This window comes from Hyaena hyaena, unplaced genomic scaffold (genome assembly GCF_003009895.1).
Source record: "Hyaena hyaena isolate Hyena2069 unplaced genomic scaffold, ASM300989v1 scaffold_1627, whole genome shotgun sequence".
Classification (NCBI taxonomy): Eukaryota; Metazoa; Chordata; class Mammalia; order Carnivora; family Hyaenidae; genus Hyaena; species Hyaena hyaena.
The window spans coordinates 39,550-59,060 of NW_024082250.1; the positions used below are offsets into that span (position 1 = coordinate 39,550).

A 19,511-nucleotide genomic window follows, 5' to 3' on the forward strand; every position below is an offset into this window, starting at 1 on the left:
CTATCATGGTTTGCCTCTCTCCCTTTCCCCCACCATTTCCTCCCTTCTTCTCCCTCATGGTCCTCAGTTAAGTTCCTCCTGATCCTCCTATACATGCAAACATATGATATTTGTCCTTCTCTGCCTGACTTATTTCGCTCAGCATAACACCCTCAAGGTCCATCCATGTTGCTACACATGGCCAGATTTCATTGTTTCTCATTGCCATGTAGTATTCCATGGTATAGATAAACCACATCTTCTTGATCCATTCGTTGGATCCATTGTCCGTTGATGGACACTTAGGCTCTTTCCATGTTTTGGCTATTGTTGAGAGTGCTGCTATGAACATTGGGGTACCCAAGTCACAACTTTTAAAAGAGATATGTTTATAGCCCAACGAGTGCCCATGACAATGGGTTTAAATTAACCATACTAGCGAGGGTTCTTGGCTCTAAAAATTTTTTGAAGAGCATGTTTCATGTCCCTGTTCCTCAGGCTGTAGATGAAGGGGTTCAGCATAGGGGTGACCACCATGTACATCACAGAAGCAATTATGTCCTTGTCTTTGGAGTTGCCTGATGAAGATAAAAAGTAAACCCCTGCAATTGTCCCATAGTATAAACACACCACAAAGAGGTGGGAGCCACATGTAGACAAGGCTTTGGAGAATCTTTTGAAAGAGGGGACCTTTAGAATGATCCCTGCCATGTGGATATATGAGCCCAAGATACCACTCAATGGCAGAATGAAGATCAATCCTCCTTCAGTGAGGATAAGCAGCTCATTGAGGGAGGTGTCTGAGCAGGAAGACTTGAGCATAACAGCAAGATCACAAAAGAAGTGTGGGATGACAGTGCCTGCACAGAAGGACAACTGGTCCACGAGGAGGGTGTGCAAAAGAGCTTGGACACAAGAGAAGAACCAGGATCCAGCCACTAGGATGATACAAAGCTCCTCCCTCATGGTGGTGGTGTAGTGGAGAGGGTGACAGATGGCCACATACCTGTCATATGCCATCACTGTGAGAAGAAAGCTGTCAAGGCAACCAAAAAATATAAAGAAATACACCTGTGAAATGCACCCCACATAGGGGATGGAATGTTGCTGAGTCTGCATATTCATGAGCATCTTTGGAACTGTGACAGATGAAAGGGAAATGTCAGAGAAGGCCAAGTGGCTGAGGAAGAAGTACATGGGGGTGTGGAGGCGAGAGTCCAGCCTGATGAGCAGGATGATGAGCAGGTTCCCCAGCACCGTGGTCAGGTACATGCCCAGGAACAGGGCGAAGAACACGCCCTGCTGCTCTGGCCGGATGGGGAGCCCCAGGAGGAGGAACTCGCTGCTCTGGTTCTCAGGCCTCATGCTGTACTTTTATGCTGGGGATAAAGAAGGGTTGGGAATATCAGGAGAATGATAGGGACACAATCCATACTGTAATATTCTGAGAAGACAATGCATTTTAAACTACATTCCTATTAATTTCTCACACCTGTGGATACATGCATCTTCACTCCCAGTCTGGCTGTAAGAAAACCTTAAAACCAAAAGCAGCCAACAAGACCTCATTGTACAGAAGCAAGAGGACATTCACCTTTCCTTTTCTTTTTAAAAATTTTTTAACGTTTATTCATTTTTGCGACACAGAGAGAGACAGAACGCGAGTGGCGAAGGGGCAGAGAGAGAGAAGGAGACACAGAACCTAAAGCAGGCTCCAGGCTCTGAGCTGTCAGCACAGAACCCAATGCGGGGCTCGAACCCACGAACTGTGAGATCATGACCTGAGCTGATGTCAGACGCTTAACCAACTGAGCCACCCAGGTGCCCCAACATTCACCTTTTTATTTGCCCATTAATTGTTGAACATTGAGACTGAAACTTGTCCTCTACTAAGGACTGAGAATGCAATGGTGGAAAGGAAAAGCAAGGTTGCTTCTTTCTATGAATGTGTTTTATGCATATATTGGCATAATTTATGTCACTGAGACAGAACCAAACCAAACAGTTCGCTGTGGCAGAAGTAGTAGATGACCCTTGGCAAACTAGTATCATTTGTTTCTGCCTTAAAGTGACAGGTGATGCCATCACTGAGGTGGCCTTGTTGGAGTGTTATCACATTCTTCCTATGCACCTGGCTGAATCGCATTGACCTATAGCTGTAAGCTCGCCAGCACTCTAGAAATGGGGGGGGTCATTTAAAACCCACCTGATACCAGAATAACTCCTAAACCAGAATACCTCACAGTCTTCCATAATAATGATACACATTTGGGAGATTGTACTATATGCCAGGCACTATGCTTAAGAGCTTTATTTATGTTTCCTAATTAAATATATACATCACCCTCCCATTACCAGATAAAATCTTCGCTGTTTCACTAAGAATTAGGGTTATTTTCTCATTTAAGCCATTAGGAAATAGAAACATAAATTATATAAATTTCATAGGTAACAAGTAGCTGTTAGAAGTAAGATACATATATGTCCATATATACATAAGGGGAGACACATACACAGATGGGAATGTTTATATACATATATATATGTCTATCCCTATATTCCATCTGTGCATATACGTATACTTAGGTGGAATATATGTAGACATACATATGGGATATAGATATATCTATACACACACATATATGAAATATACAGTTAACCCTTAAATAACATGGGGGATGGGGCACTGACTCCCCTACACAGTCAAAAATCTACATATAACTTACGACTCCCCCAAAACTTAATTACTAATAAATAGCCTACTGCTGACCAGAAACCTTACCAATAACATAGTCAGTTAATACATACTTTGTATATGTATTATCTACTGTATTTTTACAATAAAGTAAGCTAGAAAAAAGAAACTATTAAGAAAACCATAAGGATGAGAAAGCACATTTATAATATTGTACACTGCATTTGTCAAAAAAAATCCATGTATATCCATGTATAAGTGGACTTGTGCAGTTCAAACCCAAGTTTAAAGGCCAATTTATATATGTTTGTGTACATACATATATATATATATACGATATGTATGGATATCCATATGCATACTGTGCATGTATACATCCCTATTAATAAATACATATTTAACTATAGTCCTATATGTATAATTGCCATTTTCTGTAGATCAAATATTGGTTAGCTCATATAGTACAACTTAATATTGTGTGATCAGCATCCATAGTTTTAACAAGGAAATCTCCCATTTCACTGGTTGTGAGTGCCAGACACACTATGTTATTTTAGGGCTGCAAGGAGTCTGAAGTTGTCCAAAATTTTCTCGGTGCCCTCTCTAGATAATTCCTGTCATTTATATTTATATATCTTCCAGTTGACAAAAGGCTCTCACATACATTAACTTCTATTCAAGTCATAAAAACATATTGAGGGCCTGTAAGCCTCCATTTTGTAGATATGTAAACTGAGGACAAAAGGTTGAGTGACTTTCCCAAGGTCTTGATGCCATTTGGTGAAGCTCTGTGCTCTAACTTCACTCAACAACACGCCTAACATGTCTTTGCCTGGGACGTTAAGTCAATGTGCAAGAGTTACAAAACTGAGCCACTCAGTCATTCAGGTATATGAAAATGATAACAGACCCTTTCTTGGAAATAGTCACTTATAGCAACTGGTTATCTCTGTTTATGTTACCCCAGAAGGAGGTCACTTAAGGCACTATTTTAAGTCACGTGTGCAAATCAGAAGCCTCCAAACACACATACAAACACACACACACACACACACACACACACACACACACTGCTGATTTGAAGATTTCAGTCACCTGTGTCTGAGCCCCATCCATAAGGGAAAGATAGCCAGTATGTGGTTTATTTCATAAATACCAATATACATACAAGTTATGAATAAAAAACACACAAGGCAGGATCTACACAATATGCAATAATGTATCACCCACAAATACATTCACAATGCACCGTTAAAATACAAGCATATAATACCTGGTAAAATACACAACTCACATATGCATAACTCATCACTATATATACACATCACCAAAAACAAAGAAGGCCATACACAATATCAAAATCTCACAAGAAACAGGCACCAACCACACATATGCACACTTAGTCACTCTCCCTACCAGCAGCACACACCTTCCCATCACTGAAAAGTGTGCTTCAGGCCCTTCCCAGCAAAGGTAGTCATTGTAGGGGCAATTAAGCCTATTCAGGGACAGGTACTGTCATTAAACCACCATCACCAACCCATGCACATGGCAACATACACATAGTAACAGACACACAGACAAAAGGAAACAACACACATTCCTGCTCTTATATTCACGTGTGTCACTCACAAGCAGCTTGCACACACAGTACCACATGCTGCTGAGGACAGATTTGAGCCCTCTCTGACTTTGGTTCCTTGATGAGGTTGGATATCCTTATCCCCAGCAGTGGAGACAACAGTCTTACCTCTAATGCTGAGCTCTCATCACAGCTGTGATGCCCCTTGCCCCATTGGGAGAAATACCACTGTCATAACAACAGAGGCAAATATTAAAGATCATAAACATGAATCAGAAGTCCCTAATCATGTGTTGGAGGCTGATAACTTGGTCTACATGCACTAAAACTCAGCCCAGATTGGGTCTAACTGGGGAAAAGAATCAGGCTGTGAATCAATTACATAGTACACATACAAACACAACTACCAAACAACAGGAACACAAGCATATACAATGCATGCAGACACACACACACTCATGAAGACAGAGATGCTCATATACAAACCCACAAGTACATAGGCAGATCCATCGCCAAGTGCAGCTTTCCAGCTCCTTCTGACCTGTGCTCATCGTTGGTGAGTTCAAACACTTCCTCCAGACTGTTGCCAAATTCTCTGCTTCTCTTCAGAATAAAGGAGGAGCCATTGTTGGTTAATTGGCCAATTTCTTCCTGCCATATAGAGAACAACATGTCCAGGAACCAGAGGGGACTGGAGTCACAAGGGACAGTGTCTCTAATGCCAGGGATGTCTTGGACTTATTTTTTCTTGGGCATAGTTCCAAGCTCAGACCTTTCTGGGGCTTGGTTCCAGTGGGATCAGCTTTGACTTCATGCTTAGAAAAAAATTATAAAGATGATAGAATGAATTCTCGTATGCCCTTCACCCACAGTCTTTCACAAAAATTAACATTTTACCATGTATGTGTGTGCACACGTGTGTGTGTGTGCACGTGTGTGTGTGTGTGTGTGTGTGTGTGTGTTAAAGATTCTGGGATTCTGGCTATAGACCTTTCATAAGCACACCACAGTGCATATTATCAGGGGGCACATACTTTGGTTCAGAGGTCAGGGGCTGATAACATTTCACATAGGAAGAGAATTTAAAAGAAAGACTGAGCCACAAAGGACTCCTGGGGAAGCTGGGTGAGTACAAGCTACAAGTTGCCTTGGACAAAGCAGAGAGAGGGTTTGGGACTTTGTAGTAGTAAAAGGGTAGGAATGGAGAAAAGTTTATGCTGGAGAAGCAGACTATGTGTTGTGCTATCTGAGAACTTTTGTCTGTGTTATTTATCAGCATGCAATAATAAGTGCCCTTATGGGAACAAATGTCCCCTTGGCTGGCCATCAGATAATCCAAGACTAGGCAATTATTAGCAACCATTGCTGCTGGGGAGGATTGTCTCTCATTCAGGGCTTACAGGGCTGTGGCAGTTTGAATTATATATGGATATTATTTTAGACATTTCCTGATTGGCATTAATTCTTTTATTATGTTGTATAATATGGTGGCTTCCAAGGCAGCACCAGTGACCTCCATTGTCAGCAGAATGAGGACACTTGACAAGAATATAATGCACCTGGTGGTGAGAAAAAAATTGGTGAGTTTTGTTTTGGAGTATGAGCCCAAAATGCAAATAGTAAAAATCAAATTATGTAGAGAAGCCTGAGTAAGAGAGGAATAAGTTAGTACAGGAGTAAGGTATATTGAAGAAGAGAATAATCCTCATGGGCTAGATAGAATCTTAGACTGAGTATTTGGCATGAACAACCAAGAACTACTAAATTTCCAATAAGCGTTTTTATCAAGACATAATATGGGACTATTCTGAATAGCTGAGTTAGTATTTTAAAGGGAAGACCAGGAGAAAAACAAGGTTTAGGTTCAGAGATGTGGTCCACCAGATAGATAGGAGCTGGGTTGTGTTATTGTGAAGGTTTCTTTAAGATCATTTGGACAGTCTACAACATGGCCAAGCAGTTGAGGGGGTGCTTTATGGCATACCCAACAATTTGTATCCTTTAAAACATGGCTATTCACTCAGTAAGGCCTACGTAACAATTATTTTATAATGCATCCTTCAGTGCTGGTTGTATATCAGAGATGGGGGCTAGAAGTGCAGACATCTGAAGAAAAAGCAGAGAGTGGAAGGATGGAAGGAGAGGGGAGAGTAGCTTGTGATGGTTAAGGTTGAATTGGGAAAGAAAGGATATGGAAAGCAGGACAGTGTTTAGAGGGTGAGGGGAGCACTGGATAGGAGATATGCAAGGGACTTGAGCTCATGGAAGCTTCCACCTGGATGAGTCCAGTGGGTAGATCAAGATCACCATCACAAGTAAGTCCAGCTATGGGTCTGATGCCATCATCAGGGATGAGTCCAGCTGTGGGTCTGATGTCATCCAATGGCCCGTCAGGCTGTCATGGCATTGGTTGAGGGTGAGGTCATGGATATCACTGGGTTTACAATAATCTTGGGCTGACGTTAACACTTCAAGGCATAAAACCTTGTTGGTTGAGGACTCACAGAAATGTATAAATATAGTTGAAAAATGAGGGACTCAATGAGCCAGAAAAAAATGCTGCTATATTGGCATCATTTGGAGATAAACTAATTCCAAAGAGACTTGTTGTATGCATCCTTACATTAGGCTTCCATTGCCCTTTCAATATTGGCCTGGTATTTTGAGGAACAAGTTCTGGGAATAGGTAAGAAGCCTTCGGGACCATGTTACATAATTGTTTGTGCCATGGGACGCAATGGATATTTTCCTTTATAACCCTCAGGATCAGGGTTTTTATTGCCATAGAGGCAGTGGCAGTGGTATTTTAGGATCTGGTGAGATATCCTGACTATTCTTGGGAATGCAGACCTCATACACCATACAGTGGCTGCTCTTTGTCTCTCTGTCTCTCTCTCCCTTTCCCTCTCTTTAAAAATGATGGCTCATTCATAAGCAACCACCCAATAGGCTTGTATCTGGAATTAATTGAGTTATTTGATCTTCCCTTTCAGTCTGACCATGTCATTTGAAATGTTAGATTAATTGTTTTATTTTCATTCTACTTTGCCTTGTTCATTCCTGCTTATTTATCTGAGAAATTGAAAGATAGCATAGTCAAAACTATACAAATAGGTGTGCTCATCTTCTCAACTTTTCCACCTCATTTCTGCCCACCCATTGTAGCTAACCAAACTCACTAGGTTATTATTTTTAGTAAACATTTTATTGTGGAATAACCTTAGATACCTAGAAAAGTCATAAAAGTAGTAGAGACTTCCTATGTGCTTCACCCAGTTTCTCTTGTTGTTAACATCTTACACGTCCATGGTATATCAGCACAACTAAGACATTAGCATTGATAGATTACCACTAACTAAACTACAAACTGTTTTGGATTTTACCAGTTTTTCCACTAATGCCCCAATTTTTTTTTTATGTTCTAGGATCCAACTCCAGATGGCACATTGAATTTAGACCCATAATCTTTTATTTATTTATTTATTTATTTACAAATAATTTATTGTCAAGTTTGTTTCCAAATAACACCCAGCGCTCATCACCACAAGTGCCCTCCTCCATCCCCATCTCCCCCCTCCCCCTCCCACACCCATGAGTCCTCAGTTCTCAGCATTCAAGAGTCTCTCATGGTTTGCCTCTCTCTCTTTCCCCCACCATTTCTCCCCTTCTTCTCCCCCATGGTCCTCCATTAATTTCCTCCCAATCCTCCTATATGTGCAAACATATGATATTTGTATCTTTTAAATACTCTTTCTGTATTTGAAGAAATGCCCACATCTGCTAAAATCAGCTTCTCTGGGTTTGTAACTAAAAGTTCTGACGATAAGGAAAGAGTAGACTCAGGAAGGCGAGGAGAGGTTCCTGAGCCATCATCAAGAGATAAGAGAGCATACTCAAAAGAATGGGGTGGGGAGTCAATTTCAAACTCATTAGTTTCTGATTTATTATTCTTGTAGTTCTTTATACTCAAATGAGCAGATATATATGCACATTTTATTATTTCCTCATCATTTATTTTACTTACAGCTGAGATTTACACATAAAATGGTTATCATTTTGATCATTTTAAAGTGTACCATTTAGTGGTGGTATGTACATTCATTATGTTGTGCAGTCATCAACACTGTCTGGTTCCAAAACTTTTTCATCCCCCCAAACAGAAAACCATGTGCTCATTAAGAAGTCATTCCCTATTCCCTACTCTCCACAGTCCATGACAACCATTAATCTTCTTTCCATCTCTGTAGATTTGCCTATTCGGGATATTTAATATAACCAGAATCCTATGATATACCCTTCTGTGTCTGCTTTCTTTCACCAGGCATAATATTTACAAGGTTCATCTATGTTGTATAGCATGAATCAGTACTTCATTCCTTTACATGCCCAAATAATATTTCACTGTATATATATATATACTACATTTTGTTTATCCATTTATCTGTTGGGGACATTGAGATTATTTCCACAGTATGACCACTGTGAATACAATCACTACATTTATGTACAAATATGTGTTCTATTATCTGTTTTCAATTATTTTGGATATATACCTAGTGGTGGAACTACTAGATCATATGGTAATTCTCTGTTTAAGTCATTGAGGAAGAACCAAACTATTTTCCACAGTGGCTGCTCCAGTTGGATCCCACGAGCAATGTATGAGGGTCCCAGTTTCTCCACATCCCTTTCAACACTTGTCACCTTTCATTAAAAAAAATTATGGTCATCCTGGTGGTTGTGAAATCATGGTTTTGATTTGTATTTTCATGGTGGTTTCTGATCTACATTTTCCTAATGACTAATGATGTTGAGCATCTTTTCATGTGTTGATTGGCCATTTGAATGTCTTCTTTGGAAAATATCTATTCAAGTCTTTTGCCCATTTTTAAATTGGGCTAGTTTGTCTTGTAATTCTGTCAAATTTTGCTTGGTTACTGTGTGTATGGAATATCTATTTCCATTCTTTTATTTTCGCTGTGTCATTGGATTTAAAGTGAGTTTCATAAAGAGTATATAGATGGATCATGTTTTATTTTAAATCTAACCTGCCAACTTCTGCCTTTTAATTCAAGATTATAATCCATTTACACTTAAAATAATTGCTGATAAGGAAGAACTCACTTCTGCCATTTTCCAGTTTGGTTTCTACATGCTTTATATATATTTTTTATTCCTAAGTTTTCCCTTACTGCCTTCCTTTGTGTTAATTTTTTAGTGTATCTTTTTTATTTTCATTTAATTTCTTTTTTCTGTATATATAATTGTCTCAGTAGTTGCCTTGAAGATTACAATTATCATCTTAAACTCAGTCTAGTTTGAATTAGTATCACATAAACTTTAATAGCATACAAAAATTCTGATCTTCTGTATCTCCATCCCTCCCCCTTTATATTGTTATTTTCACAAATGACATCTTTATACATCAAGTGCTCATTGACATAGATTTGTAGTTATTGTTTTATGAGTTTGTTTTTTAATCATATAGAAAACCAAAAAAAGAGTTGCAAAAAAGGTTCAATAATACTGGCTTTTATATTTACCTATGTAGTTGTGTTTACTACTGTCCTTTATGTCTTTATATGGTGGTAAGTTACCATCTAGGGTCTTTCTTTCTCTCTTCCCTTCTTTCTCCCCCTTCCTCCTTTCTCCTTCCTTCCTTTTACTCTTTCTTTCTTTCCTTCTTTCTTTCTTAATGCTCTATTTTTTGAGGTTATTTATTTTTTTGAGTCATTTATTTTTAATTTGTGTTTTTTAAATTCCAGTTAGTTAACATCTAATTAGTATTAGCTTCAGGTGCATAATTTAGTGATTCAACACTTCCATACAACACCCTGTACTTGTCACCCATTTATTTTTATTTTATTTTATTTTTTTAATGTTTTTTATTTCTTTCTAGGAGAGAGAGAGAGAGACAGCGTGAGCAGGGGAGGGTCAGAGAGAGAGGGAGTCACAGACTGAAACAGGCCCCAGGCTCTGAGCTGGCAGTCAGCACAGAGCCCGATGCTGGGCTCGAACCCACGAACCGCGAGATCATGACCTAAGCGAAAGTCAGACGCTTAACCGACTAAGCCACCCAGGCGCCCCACTTGTCACCCATTTAAACCATCTCCCACCCAACTCCCTTCTGGTAACCATCAGTTTGTTCTCTATAGTTAAGAGTCTATTTTTTGGTTTTCCTCTCTCTTTTTTCCTGCTATGATCATTTGTTTTGTTTCTTAAGTTCCACAAATAAGTGAAATCATATGGTATTTTTCTTGATCTTTCTATTTCAATCTGGAGGACTCCTTTTAGCATTTTCTTATAGGGAAGTTCTACCTGAACAAACTCAGTAATTTTTTATTTGAAAATATTTAAATTTCTCCTTCAGTTTTGAATATTTTTGCCAGATATAGAATTCTTGGTTGATAACTTTTTTCTTTCAGCACTTTAGATGTATCATCTCGTTGCTTTCTGATCTCCATCATTTCTTTTATTTTTTTAATGTTTATTTTTGAAAGAGGGAGAGAGACAGAGCATGCGTGGGAAGGGGCAGAAACAGAGGGAGACACAGAATCTGAAGCAGGCTGCAGCCTCTGAGCTGTCAGCATGGAGCCCAACGTGGGGCCCAAACCCACAAACTGTGAGATTATGACCTGAGCTGAAGTCAGATACCCAGCTGACCGAGCCACCCTAATGTCCCAAGTCTCCATGGTTTCTGATGAGAAATCAGCTGTTAGGTTTATTAAGGGTCCATTGTACATAATGGTTAGCTTCTCTCTTTCTAGTTTTAAGATGTTCTCTTTGTATTTCAACAGTTTGGTTATAATGTGTCTCAGTGTGGATCTCTGAGTTTATCCAATTGAAGATCATTGAACTTCTTGGATGTAGATTTACGACTTTTATCATATCTGGGAAGTTTTGAACACTATTTCTGGAATATTATTTATTCCTCTTTCTCTCTCTTCTCTCCTTGAACTCCCAAAATTCATATGTCAGCATGTTTGCTGGTGTCCTTTAGGTCTCTTAGGGTCTGCTTATTTGTTTTTCACTCTTTTCTCTTTCTGCTCCTCAGACTGGATGATTTCATTTGACCTACCTTCACATTTGCTGATTCTTTCTTCTGTTTGCTTAAATCTGCTGTTGAACCCCTCTCATAAATTGATCACTTCAGTTACTGTGCTTTTCAGCTCCATCATTTCTGTTTGTTTGTTTGTTTGTTTGTTTGTTTTTTAACTTTCATCATTCTTTAGACATTCTCTATTTGTTAAGGTATTGCTCCCTCCATTCCTTTAGCTCTTTGAGTATATTTATTTAAAGACAGTTGATTTAAAATCTTTGTCTAGAAACTCCAATGTCTGCACCTAACTTAGGGTCAGTTTCTGTTCATTTCTTTCTTCCCTTGAATCAGAAATACATTTTTGTTTCTTTGCATGCCTTGAAACTTTTTGCTAAAAAACTGAATATTTTGAATATTGTGACATGGTAACTCTGGAAGTTAAAATTTCCTCTTTCTCTGGGATTTGTCTTTGTTATTTTCTGTGAGTATATGCACATGAAGAATAGGGATGCACACATATCCCTGGGGACAAAACGTATCAAATCCAAAACCAGCATTGTGTTGTGCATTCCCTCCACCTGTGCTCCTTGGTGAGTGCTTGCCTAGGGAGATGAAGTATGAGGCTAGAACAGTTACTTCATATTTGTCTTTGGGGATCAGCCTGGAAAATCATACTCCTGGTACCCAGAACCTAAAAGTACTACTGTGACAGTGTGCACAAGGCTCATCCAACCTGTGCTGCTGCAGTCTGGGTTGTTGCTCTTTGGCTGGCCCAACCTAGCCATCAGCCCTGGGGCCTCTGATATCTCATTTGCTATGGTTAAGAAGAGCCTGCATGCCTAATCAAGGTCCTGTGAGGCCAAAAGGGAGAATACAGGTGCAGGGGGTTTTATCTCTGATGGTGAATTCTGTCTAAGCTAGATAAATGAGGTGAGTGCACCAAGGAAAAGGAAGTTATGTTTTTCCCTCTGAGACCCACAAAAAGTCCCAGAGTCCCTGCTTCTTGTCTCTGCCAGTCCTGGGATGGGTAGTGGAAACTACTCCCTTAGAGAGAGTCACTTATGTCTGCCTCTAGCAGAGGAAGAGGTTAAGTGAAGGTAACCTGGATTCAGGGTGTTTAAGGGTACCAGAAATGCTGTATATACTACCTTCTTCATGATAGTATGCAAGTGACTTAATTTCACTGAATTTCGAAAACTCATTTGTGAAGTATATGTAATAAAATTAATGAGTTTTCAATTATATGCTGCACTGGGTTGTGCTTAGAGTTCAAAGTGGAAGCTCTTACTGGTTGCAAATTAGATGGGCTTAGGATATGGGAGCCAGAGTATGTGTATCTTAATGAACATGTAGCAGTGATGGAAGTCTCCTGAAACCCATCTCTCCAACCAGTACCTATCACCTTGCTTTTGATTTTTAATCTCTCTGCCTGATTGCTCTCCTTTCTTGGGTGGATTGAGGAGTAGGGAACCATGTACAGACTTTGGAGGAAAGGTCCAAGAACTTGGAATATAGACATATGTGAATTGGGTGAGGGCATTTATTTTAGAGAAGGATAGAAGCACCAACTCTTTTTTTTTTTTTTTACACTTTTTGACTTGTCTCTTCTCTCCCTCCAGAGAAAATAGTGGCATGGACGAAATCAACCAGTCCAGTGTCACTGAGTTTCTCCTCTTGGGTCTTTCTGAAAGGCCAGAGCAGCAGCCTCTCCTATTTGGCATCTTTTTGGGTGTGTATCTGGTCACTGTCATGGGAAACCTGCTCATTATCCTGGCCATTGGCTTTGACCCACACCTCCATACCCCCATGTATTTCTTCCTGGCCAACCTCTCTTTTGCTGATGCCTGCTCTTCTTCCACCACAGTCCCCAAGATGCTGGTGAACATCTAGACAAGAAGTCAGACCATACCATGAAGGGTGTTTGGCCCAGATGCATTTCTTCATGACATTTGGAGCACCGGATGATCTCCTCTTGGGGGTGATGGCCTATGACCACTATGTGGCCATCTGCAGGCCTCTTTGCTATTCCACACTCATGAGTCCTCTTGAGTTTGTGCTCCTTCTGGAGGCATGCTGGATCCTCACCAACCTCGCTGCCCACTTACATACCCTGCTTATGGCTAGGCTTTCTTTCTGTGTAGGCAACAGCATCCATCACTTCTTCTGTGATGTGGTCCCTCTGCTGCAGCTGTCCTGCTCAGACACCAGCACCAACCAGGTAGCCCTGTTCATTCTAGGCTCCATGATACTCACTGGTCTTCTCTTCCTGGTCATTCTTTCATATGCATACATCATCTCCACCATTCTTAGGGTCTCATCTGCCTCTGGAAGGCAGAAGGCACTTTCCACCTGTGGGTTCCACCTCACCATTGTCTTCCTGTTTAATGGCACAGTGATTAGTGTCTATCTTTTCCCCCCTTCATCACACTCTGGGGGTAAGGACAGGGTTGCAGCCGTATTTTACACTGTTGTGACTCCTTTGCTGAACCCCTTCATATACAGCCTGAGGAACAATGCTATAAAGTCTGCACTGAGTAAGCTTTTTGGAATTCATACATTTTCTTCTCATGAACTTTGATCCTACGTCTGTATTTTGAAATTATACCATGGAGAATCCATGTGTTTATGAAGCAATATCATCCCTTAACATATTTGCTTAGGCTTTAAAAAAATGACCCAGAATCATTCTCTTCAGCTTTAGATGTAACAATGTATGTGGTCAGTGTATTTCATAAAGGACTTGTTCTGTCTTATAAATGTGAATATTTCTCTGGTGTTTGTGTAGGGTGATCTAAGCCAAAGGGGCAAGGTCACTTAGAACTTCTTTTGTTTGTATTCTAATGTGTGAATATTTTTTTCTTAAATAGTTTATTGTAAAGTTGGTTTCCATGTAACATCCAGTGCTCATCCCCACAAGTGCCCTCCTCCATGCCCATCACCCTCCTTCCCCTCCCCCCCACCCATCAGTCCTCAGTTTGGAGGCAAACCATGAGAGACTCTTGAATGCTGAGAACAAAGCTTATTCAATTTTTTATTCTTTGCTATAGTTCACTACCTTTCCATAAAAGTCCTTCTGGACCTGCTACATACTATGTACAGTTCTGTCTTTGAATAATGTTTAGTTAACTTTGACCCATGATTTTCAATTATACTAACAATATTATCAGAGTGAGGCATTCATCACTTCTGAAGAGGCTATTTCTTCTTATCTTTGGCTTCTACTCCTGTTCAAAAATGATAAGCAAGTGGATACTTGCCCACTTGATTTTTCCTTGCTACTCTTCCTTAGAGTCACTCCTCGGTGGGGTTGTATATGGCAGTGGACATTCCAAGCAGTATTCATCCATCCATTTTCAGCTCATTGCAATGTATTATAATTTTGTCCATGAACCAGGTTCAAGTGTTTTCCACCCCAGTAGACCAATGATGTGTGTTGAGTGAAAAGAAACTGAAAAACAGATGGAGAATGTCGGGATCTGTGCTGACCATCCTTGTTTGCTTGTGTTTTCTGACCCACTTGAACCTAATCTCAAATAGAGCATTTATAGTGTATGATGGTTTGCCACTGCACCCTTGCACCCTGTCTTAAGTCTTACAACTGGGTGAGGGATTATGACTTCATATTGTAAAAGCTACCATCGGTTTCTACATACTGTCTTGTTGTTGTTGTTGTTTTTGTTGTTGTTGTTGTTATATAATTTAAGCAATACCCTCGTAGGCTTCCCCTCTACTTAAGCTCTAGAAACACAGCAGTTTATTAGCCACTTCAACAAATCCCTATAGGAGATCTGGCCTTGCGATGCATTTTGATATTTGGTATTTTCATTCATATTGCCTCTGATGATTAAGTGCTGCCACCTGGGCCTCTGCTACTCCAGAATAATGGTATCCCTATCGATACCAGGGAGCCAAGCTCCATGTTAGCATTTTCTGTCAGTTCTGTCCCAAGGGAGAGAGCCCCCAATCAACTTCTCAGTGATTCTGTTGTCTTCCTCACAAGTGTGTTCTTTATTGCTTTAGTGAAAGGAGCATCTCCTGTCCTTTCTTGGGCGCATAGTTGCCTGGTATATTCTCTGGTCTTATAAATCCATTCTAACATGGCCATGTCCCTGAAATTCTGACCTCTTCCTCAGTACTTTGCCAAGGAGTTCTAGCATCTACATTCCATTTGCTGTAAGCACCATCATGTCCAAGCCTATCAATGATCCCAGCAGCGTGTGAGAACTTATTCCAGGTATTTCTGTCTCCTGGGTCTTAGGATAATCCTTCTGCTTTGAACACTTTTACCCCATCCAGCCCAATGTTTCATAACTATCTTGTCCAGTCATTTGTATTCTTCCATTTATGAGTGGTATGTATTAGTGAAATTCTGCTCCCCCCATTGATGAATCAAGTAAATATTCCTGTAGCCAAGACTGTTTTTTCATGTTGGGGCTGTACTGAAATCTGTTCCAAGTTACTAGTCTAGAGAAAATTAGGCAGGCAGACATTTTGAAGAAAGCAACTGTCATCTTGTGTATCACCTTAAGCAGAGCTTTATCAATTACCAAAAGCTCCATAACAAAGGCTCCCCCAAGCTTAGTGTTTAGAAAACAACCACTTACTTAGTTTATATTTCTTTAGGTTAATATTTCAGATTTGGCTCAGCTAGGTAATTCTTTTTGTGGTTTGGGGTAGGCTCATTAATATGTCTGTAGTCAGCAGCCCATCAACTGGGTGAAGCAACTTCAGGAGATTGACAGCTAGTTGTAGGAATAAACTTCTGGTGCCAGAAAATTAGCCTCTGCTTTATTTATTTATTTATTTATTTAGCCTCTTCTTTAAACAGATGTTGGGGATATGTCTTAGTCTTAAGGTTATCTCATGGCTCTGGACAACCTTCTCCTTAAATGAGGCATTTCTTGGCTACTATCCATGCACTCTAGTGATGCCAACTAGGGTTACATTACCAGCAGCAAATCCCTGACTTATCCTACTACCTGAAGTCTAGCCAGATATTGATTTCACCAGAATTCTTGCCTTCTAGTGTTTGAAGATCAGTTGAATCATAAGCATACACTGACCAATGAACGAATGGCCAGGGACCATTTTAGGTGGCAGTACCCAGTTTGCATACTGGGATGTAAAATGGACTACATCAGGAAATGTTTGAACACCCCAACGTCAGGAACATTACATCCCCATCTCAACTCACCTACAGAGCTATAGCTTCTCATTTTCCTTTCTTGACATAAATTTGTACCTTCTGTATTCTGTTCCTCCTGCCTTGAAAAACTTATTTTCTGTCTTGCAATGACATACCCATACTTTAAGACCCATCACAACTGTTACCTCCTCAGTGAAGTCCTTCTAGATTTACCTATCCAAAGGGAGAAGAGAAACTTGCATTTGATGTTTTAAGCAGAGCTTGAAGATTGTAGCATATGTGACAAGCATTGTGCTAAGCAGTTTTACATGTGTTATCTATTTGAATTCTCACAACTGCCTTAGATGATAGTTACTACAGTTACTATTACTATTCACTTGTTTATATTCGGAAACTGAGACAGAGGGGCGTTGGTAACTAGCTAGAAGTCATACAAACAGTGAATGGTGGAATTGATACATAAACCAGGTAGTTCTGATTCCAGTGTAAGTCTTATTTTCACTTAAAAATTATTTTTTTAATGTTTTATTTATTTCTAGGAGAGAGAGAGAGTGAGACAGCGTGAGCAGGGGAGGGTCAGAGACAAAGGGAGTCACAGACTGAAACAGGCTCCAGGCTCTGAGCTGGCAGTCAGCACAGAGCCGGATGCGAGGCTCGAACCCACAAACCGCAAGATCGTGACCTAAGCGAAAGTCGGATGCTTAACCGACTAAGCCACCCAGGCGCCCCTCACTTAAAAATTATTTTAAGAATCTGAATTTCTCAGTGAGATCTCAGAGTTACAATTATGCAGAGAAGAAATGGATGGAATGCAGTGAAGTTTCAAAAATTTCTCCTGGGGATTATTGAAAAATCCTTATCCCCTTGAGAGGATGAATCATTAGCAGCATCCCTAAGGGAGATGCAGTAATAAAACTGATATATTTAAAAATAGATCTTAACATAGATTGTTGGCACTGTGCTGAAAAATGGTGACCTCATAAAAGAAACTCGGTGAAAGCCCCACATAATGTGGTCTGAGTACCATTCTCTGATCATGTGGCTTTAGTCTCGGGACATTTCAGAATATCTAACTAGAGACTTCTGCTCCAGCAGGGGGTGTGCTCCTTTGGCAAAGTGTCAGGATCTCAGAGAGTGTTTATTCTTCCATTCTAGCTTCTGATTTGCCTTGCCCCAACCTCAAGTCATCTGCTAGTATAGAGAGAAGTGTTGATTGGAACTGTGTATGTGAACGATGTGTGGGAAGCAAGAAAAGAAAGAAAATCAGTAATTGAGAGAAATATGTGGATTTCATGTCTATTTAGGCATTGTGTAACCACTAAGGGTACACATTTTAGAATCAGATCTGGGTTCAAATTCTGGTTCTGCCATGAAACTGTGTAACTTCAGATAAGTAATTTAACCCCTTTTTTGAGCCTTGGTGTTTTTTTTTTCTGTTTTTGTTTTTTTTCTGTACAATGCAAATATTTACCTCAAAGGAACATGTTGAATATTACTAAAGATGATAAAAATCTAAGCACAAGACCCAGAATGAGAAAGGTTACGTATTTTTTTCTCCTAGTTCTTCCAGAAACACTAGATGATAGATAATGTATTTTTAATCATTTTTTATTTTAGTATTTGGCATGATGGAAAATATTTGATTACCTCCTTTTATGAGTAGGCAAACTGTGGCTCACTGCCGTAGGTTAGAAAACTAGCAAGAGGCTGATGCAGGACTTAGACAACTCTATAAGCTGATCTCCCCTTCATTCACAGAATGACATCCTTGGCCTCATGGAGATTGCAGTATCCTTCCGCTCAGAAGTCTCCCCAAGGCACTTTTCATATCTTTGTTTCTCAGACTATAGATGAATGGGTTCAGCATGGGAGTCACCACGGCATACATCACTGCTGCAATCCTGTCCTTGCTGGCTGAATCAGCAGAGGAGGGAATGAAGTACACCCCAATAGCAGACACATAGAACAAGCAAACTGCTGAGAGATGGGAGCCGCAGGTGGAGAAGGCCTTCCACTTCCCACTAGCTGATGGGACTCTCACAATAGCAGCCACGATGCGGACATAAGAGATGATAATTAGCAAGGGGATCAAGATGGTCAATGCCCCTCCCCAGTACATCAGCACACACTGGTTGGCATAAGTATTGAAACAAGAGAGCTTCAACAGGGGGAGAAGTTCACAGAAGAAGTGGGGAATGATGTTGTCAGTGCAGAAGGATAACTGAGCCAGGAGACTGGTGTGGGTCAGAGAGTATGACTGAGTGAGGATTAGGGACATGACCAACAGCAGGGTACAGCATCTGGGAGTCATGACCAAGGTGTAGCGAAGGGGATGGCAGATAGCCACAAGCCGGTCATATGCCATCACTGCCAGGAGGAACACATCTAGACCAATGAACCATAGGAAGAAGTAGACCTGAGACAGGCATCCAGCGAAGGTGACGGTATTCCTATGGGCCTGGATGTTCACCAGCATCCTGGGGACTGTGGTAGATGCTAAACACAGGTCAGTGAGGGAGAAGTTGCCCAGGAAGAAGTACATGGGGGTGTGGAGGTGTGGATCAGAGACAATGGCCAATATGATGACAATGTTTCCCAGCAAGGTGAGCAGGTACATGCTGAAGAAAATGCCGAAGAGGAGAGGCTGCTGTTCCTGCTGCTCAGACAGGCCCAGGAGGAGGAATTCAGAAGCACTCAATGTGTGGTTTCCTGGTTTCATGTTCCTGGTGTAACTAAGGAAAAAATAGAGTACGACACTTCAAAAACTTTTCCTGCCCTGATATTGTGCAGGTGGAAACAAAGACATAATTAAAGATGGAATCCGAATATTAATAGACATGCATTATTTCACTGAAATCTGAAAGAACTCTATAAGACATTCGTGGGTTATGCTCATTTTCTTGATTAAGAAATGGAGCCACCTAGAAAAAGATGGAGGTAAAGTTTAAGTCTGGAAATTCTGACTTTAGAGTCTGAGATCAAAGCAATCCTAAAATTTGTATGGAATCCAAAAGACCCCAAATAGCCAACGTAATGTTGAAAAACAAAAGCAAAGGTGGAGGCATCACAA

At 40.3% G+C, this 19,511-nt stretch overlaps 1 protein-coding gene across 1 annotated transcript; it reads right to left on the bottom strand.

The window, feature by feature from the left end:
• Window positions 1-321: 321 nt before the first annotated feature.
• LOC120226172 lies at window positions 322-19,160 on the bottom strand. Its single transcript, XM_039224362.1, has 7 exons — window positions 18,229-19,160; window positions 13,549-13,672; window positions 13,098-13,181; window positions 4,743-4,907; window positions 4,425-4,484; window positions 438-1,350; window positions 322-386 (listed from the first exon to the last, which is right to left on the bottom strand). Exons 1-7 carry the CDS (start codon window positions 19,158-19,160, stop codon window positions 322-324), a joined length of 2,343 nt encoding a protein of 780 aa, XP_039080293.1.
• Between the last annotated feature and the right edge of the window lie 351 nt (window positions 19,161-19,511).

Bases quoted from the DNA above. Each gene is read 5' to 3' on its own strand.
- LOC120226172 (XM_039224362.1), bottom strand. From the start codon at position 19,160: ATGAAACCAGGAAACCACACATTGAGTGCTTCTGAATTCCTCCTCCTG. The intron at 13,182-13,548 runs GTGAGTATCATG...CTTCTTGTCTAG, and splicing joins TGACCAGGAAGAGAAGACCA to ATGTTCACCAGCATCTTGGG. The intron at 387-437 runs TTAGAGCCAAGA...CCATTGTCATGG, and splicing joins ACATGCTCTTCAAAAAATTT to GCACTCGTTGGGCTATAAAC.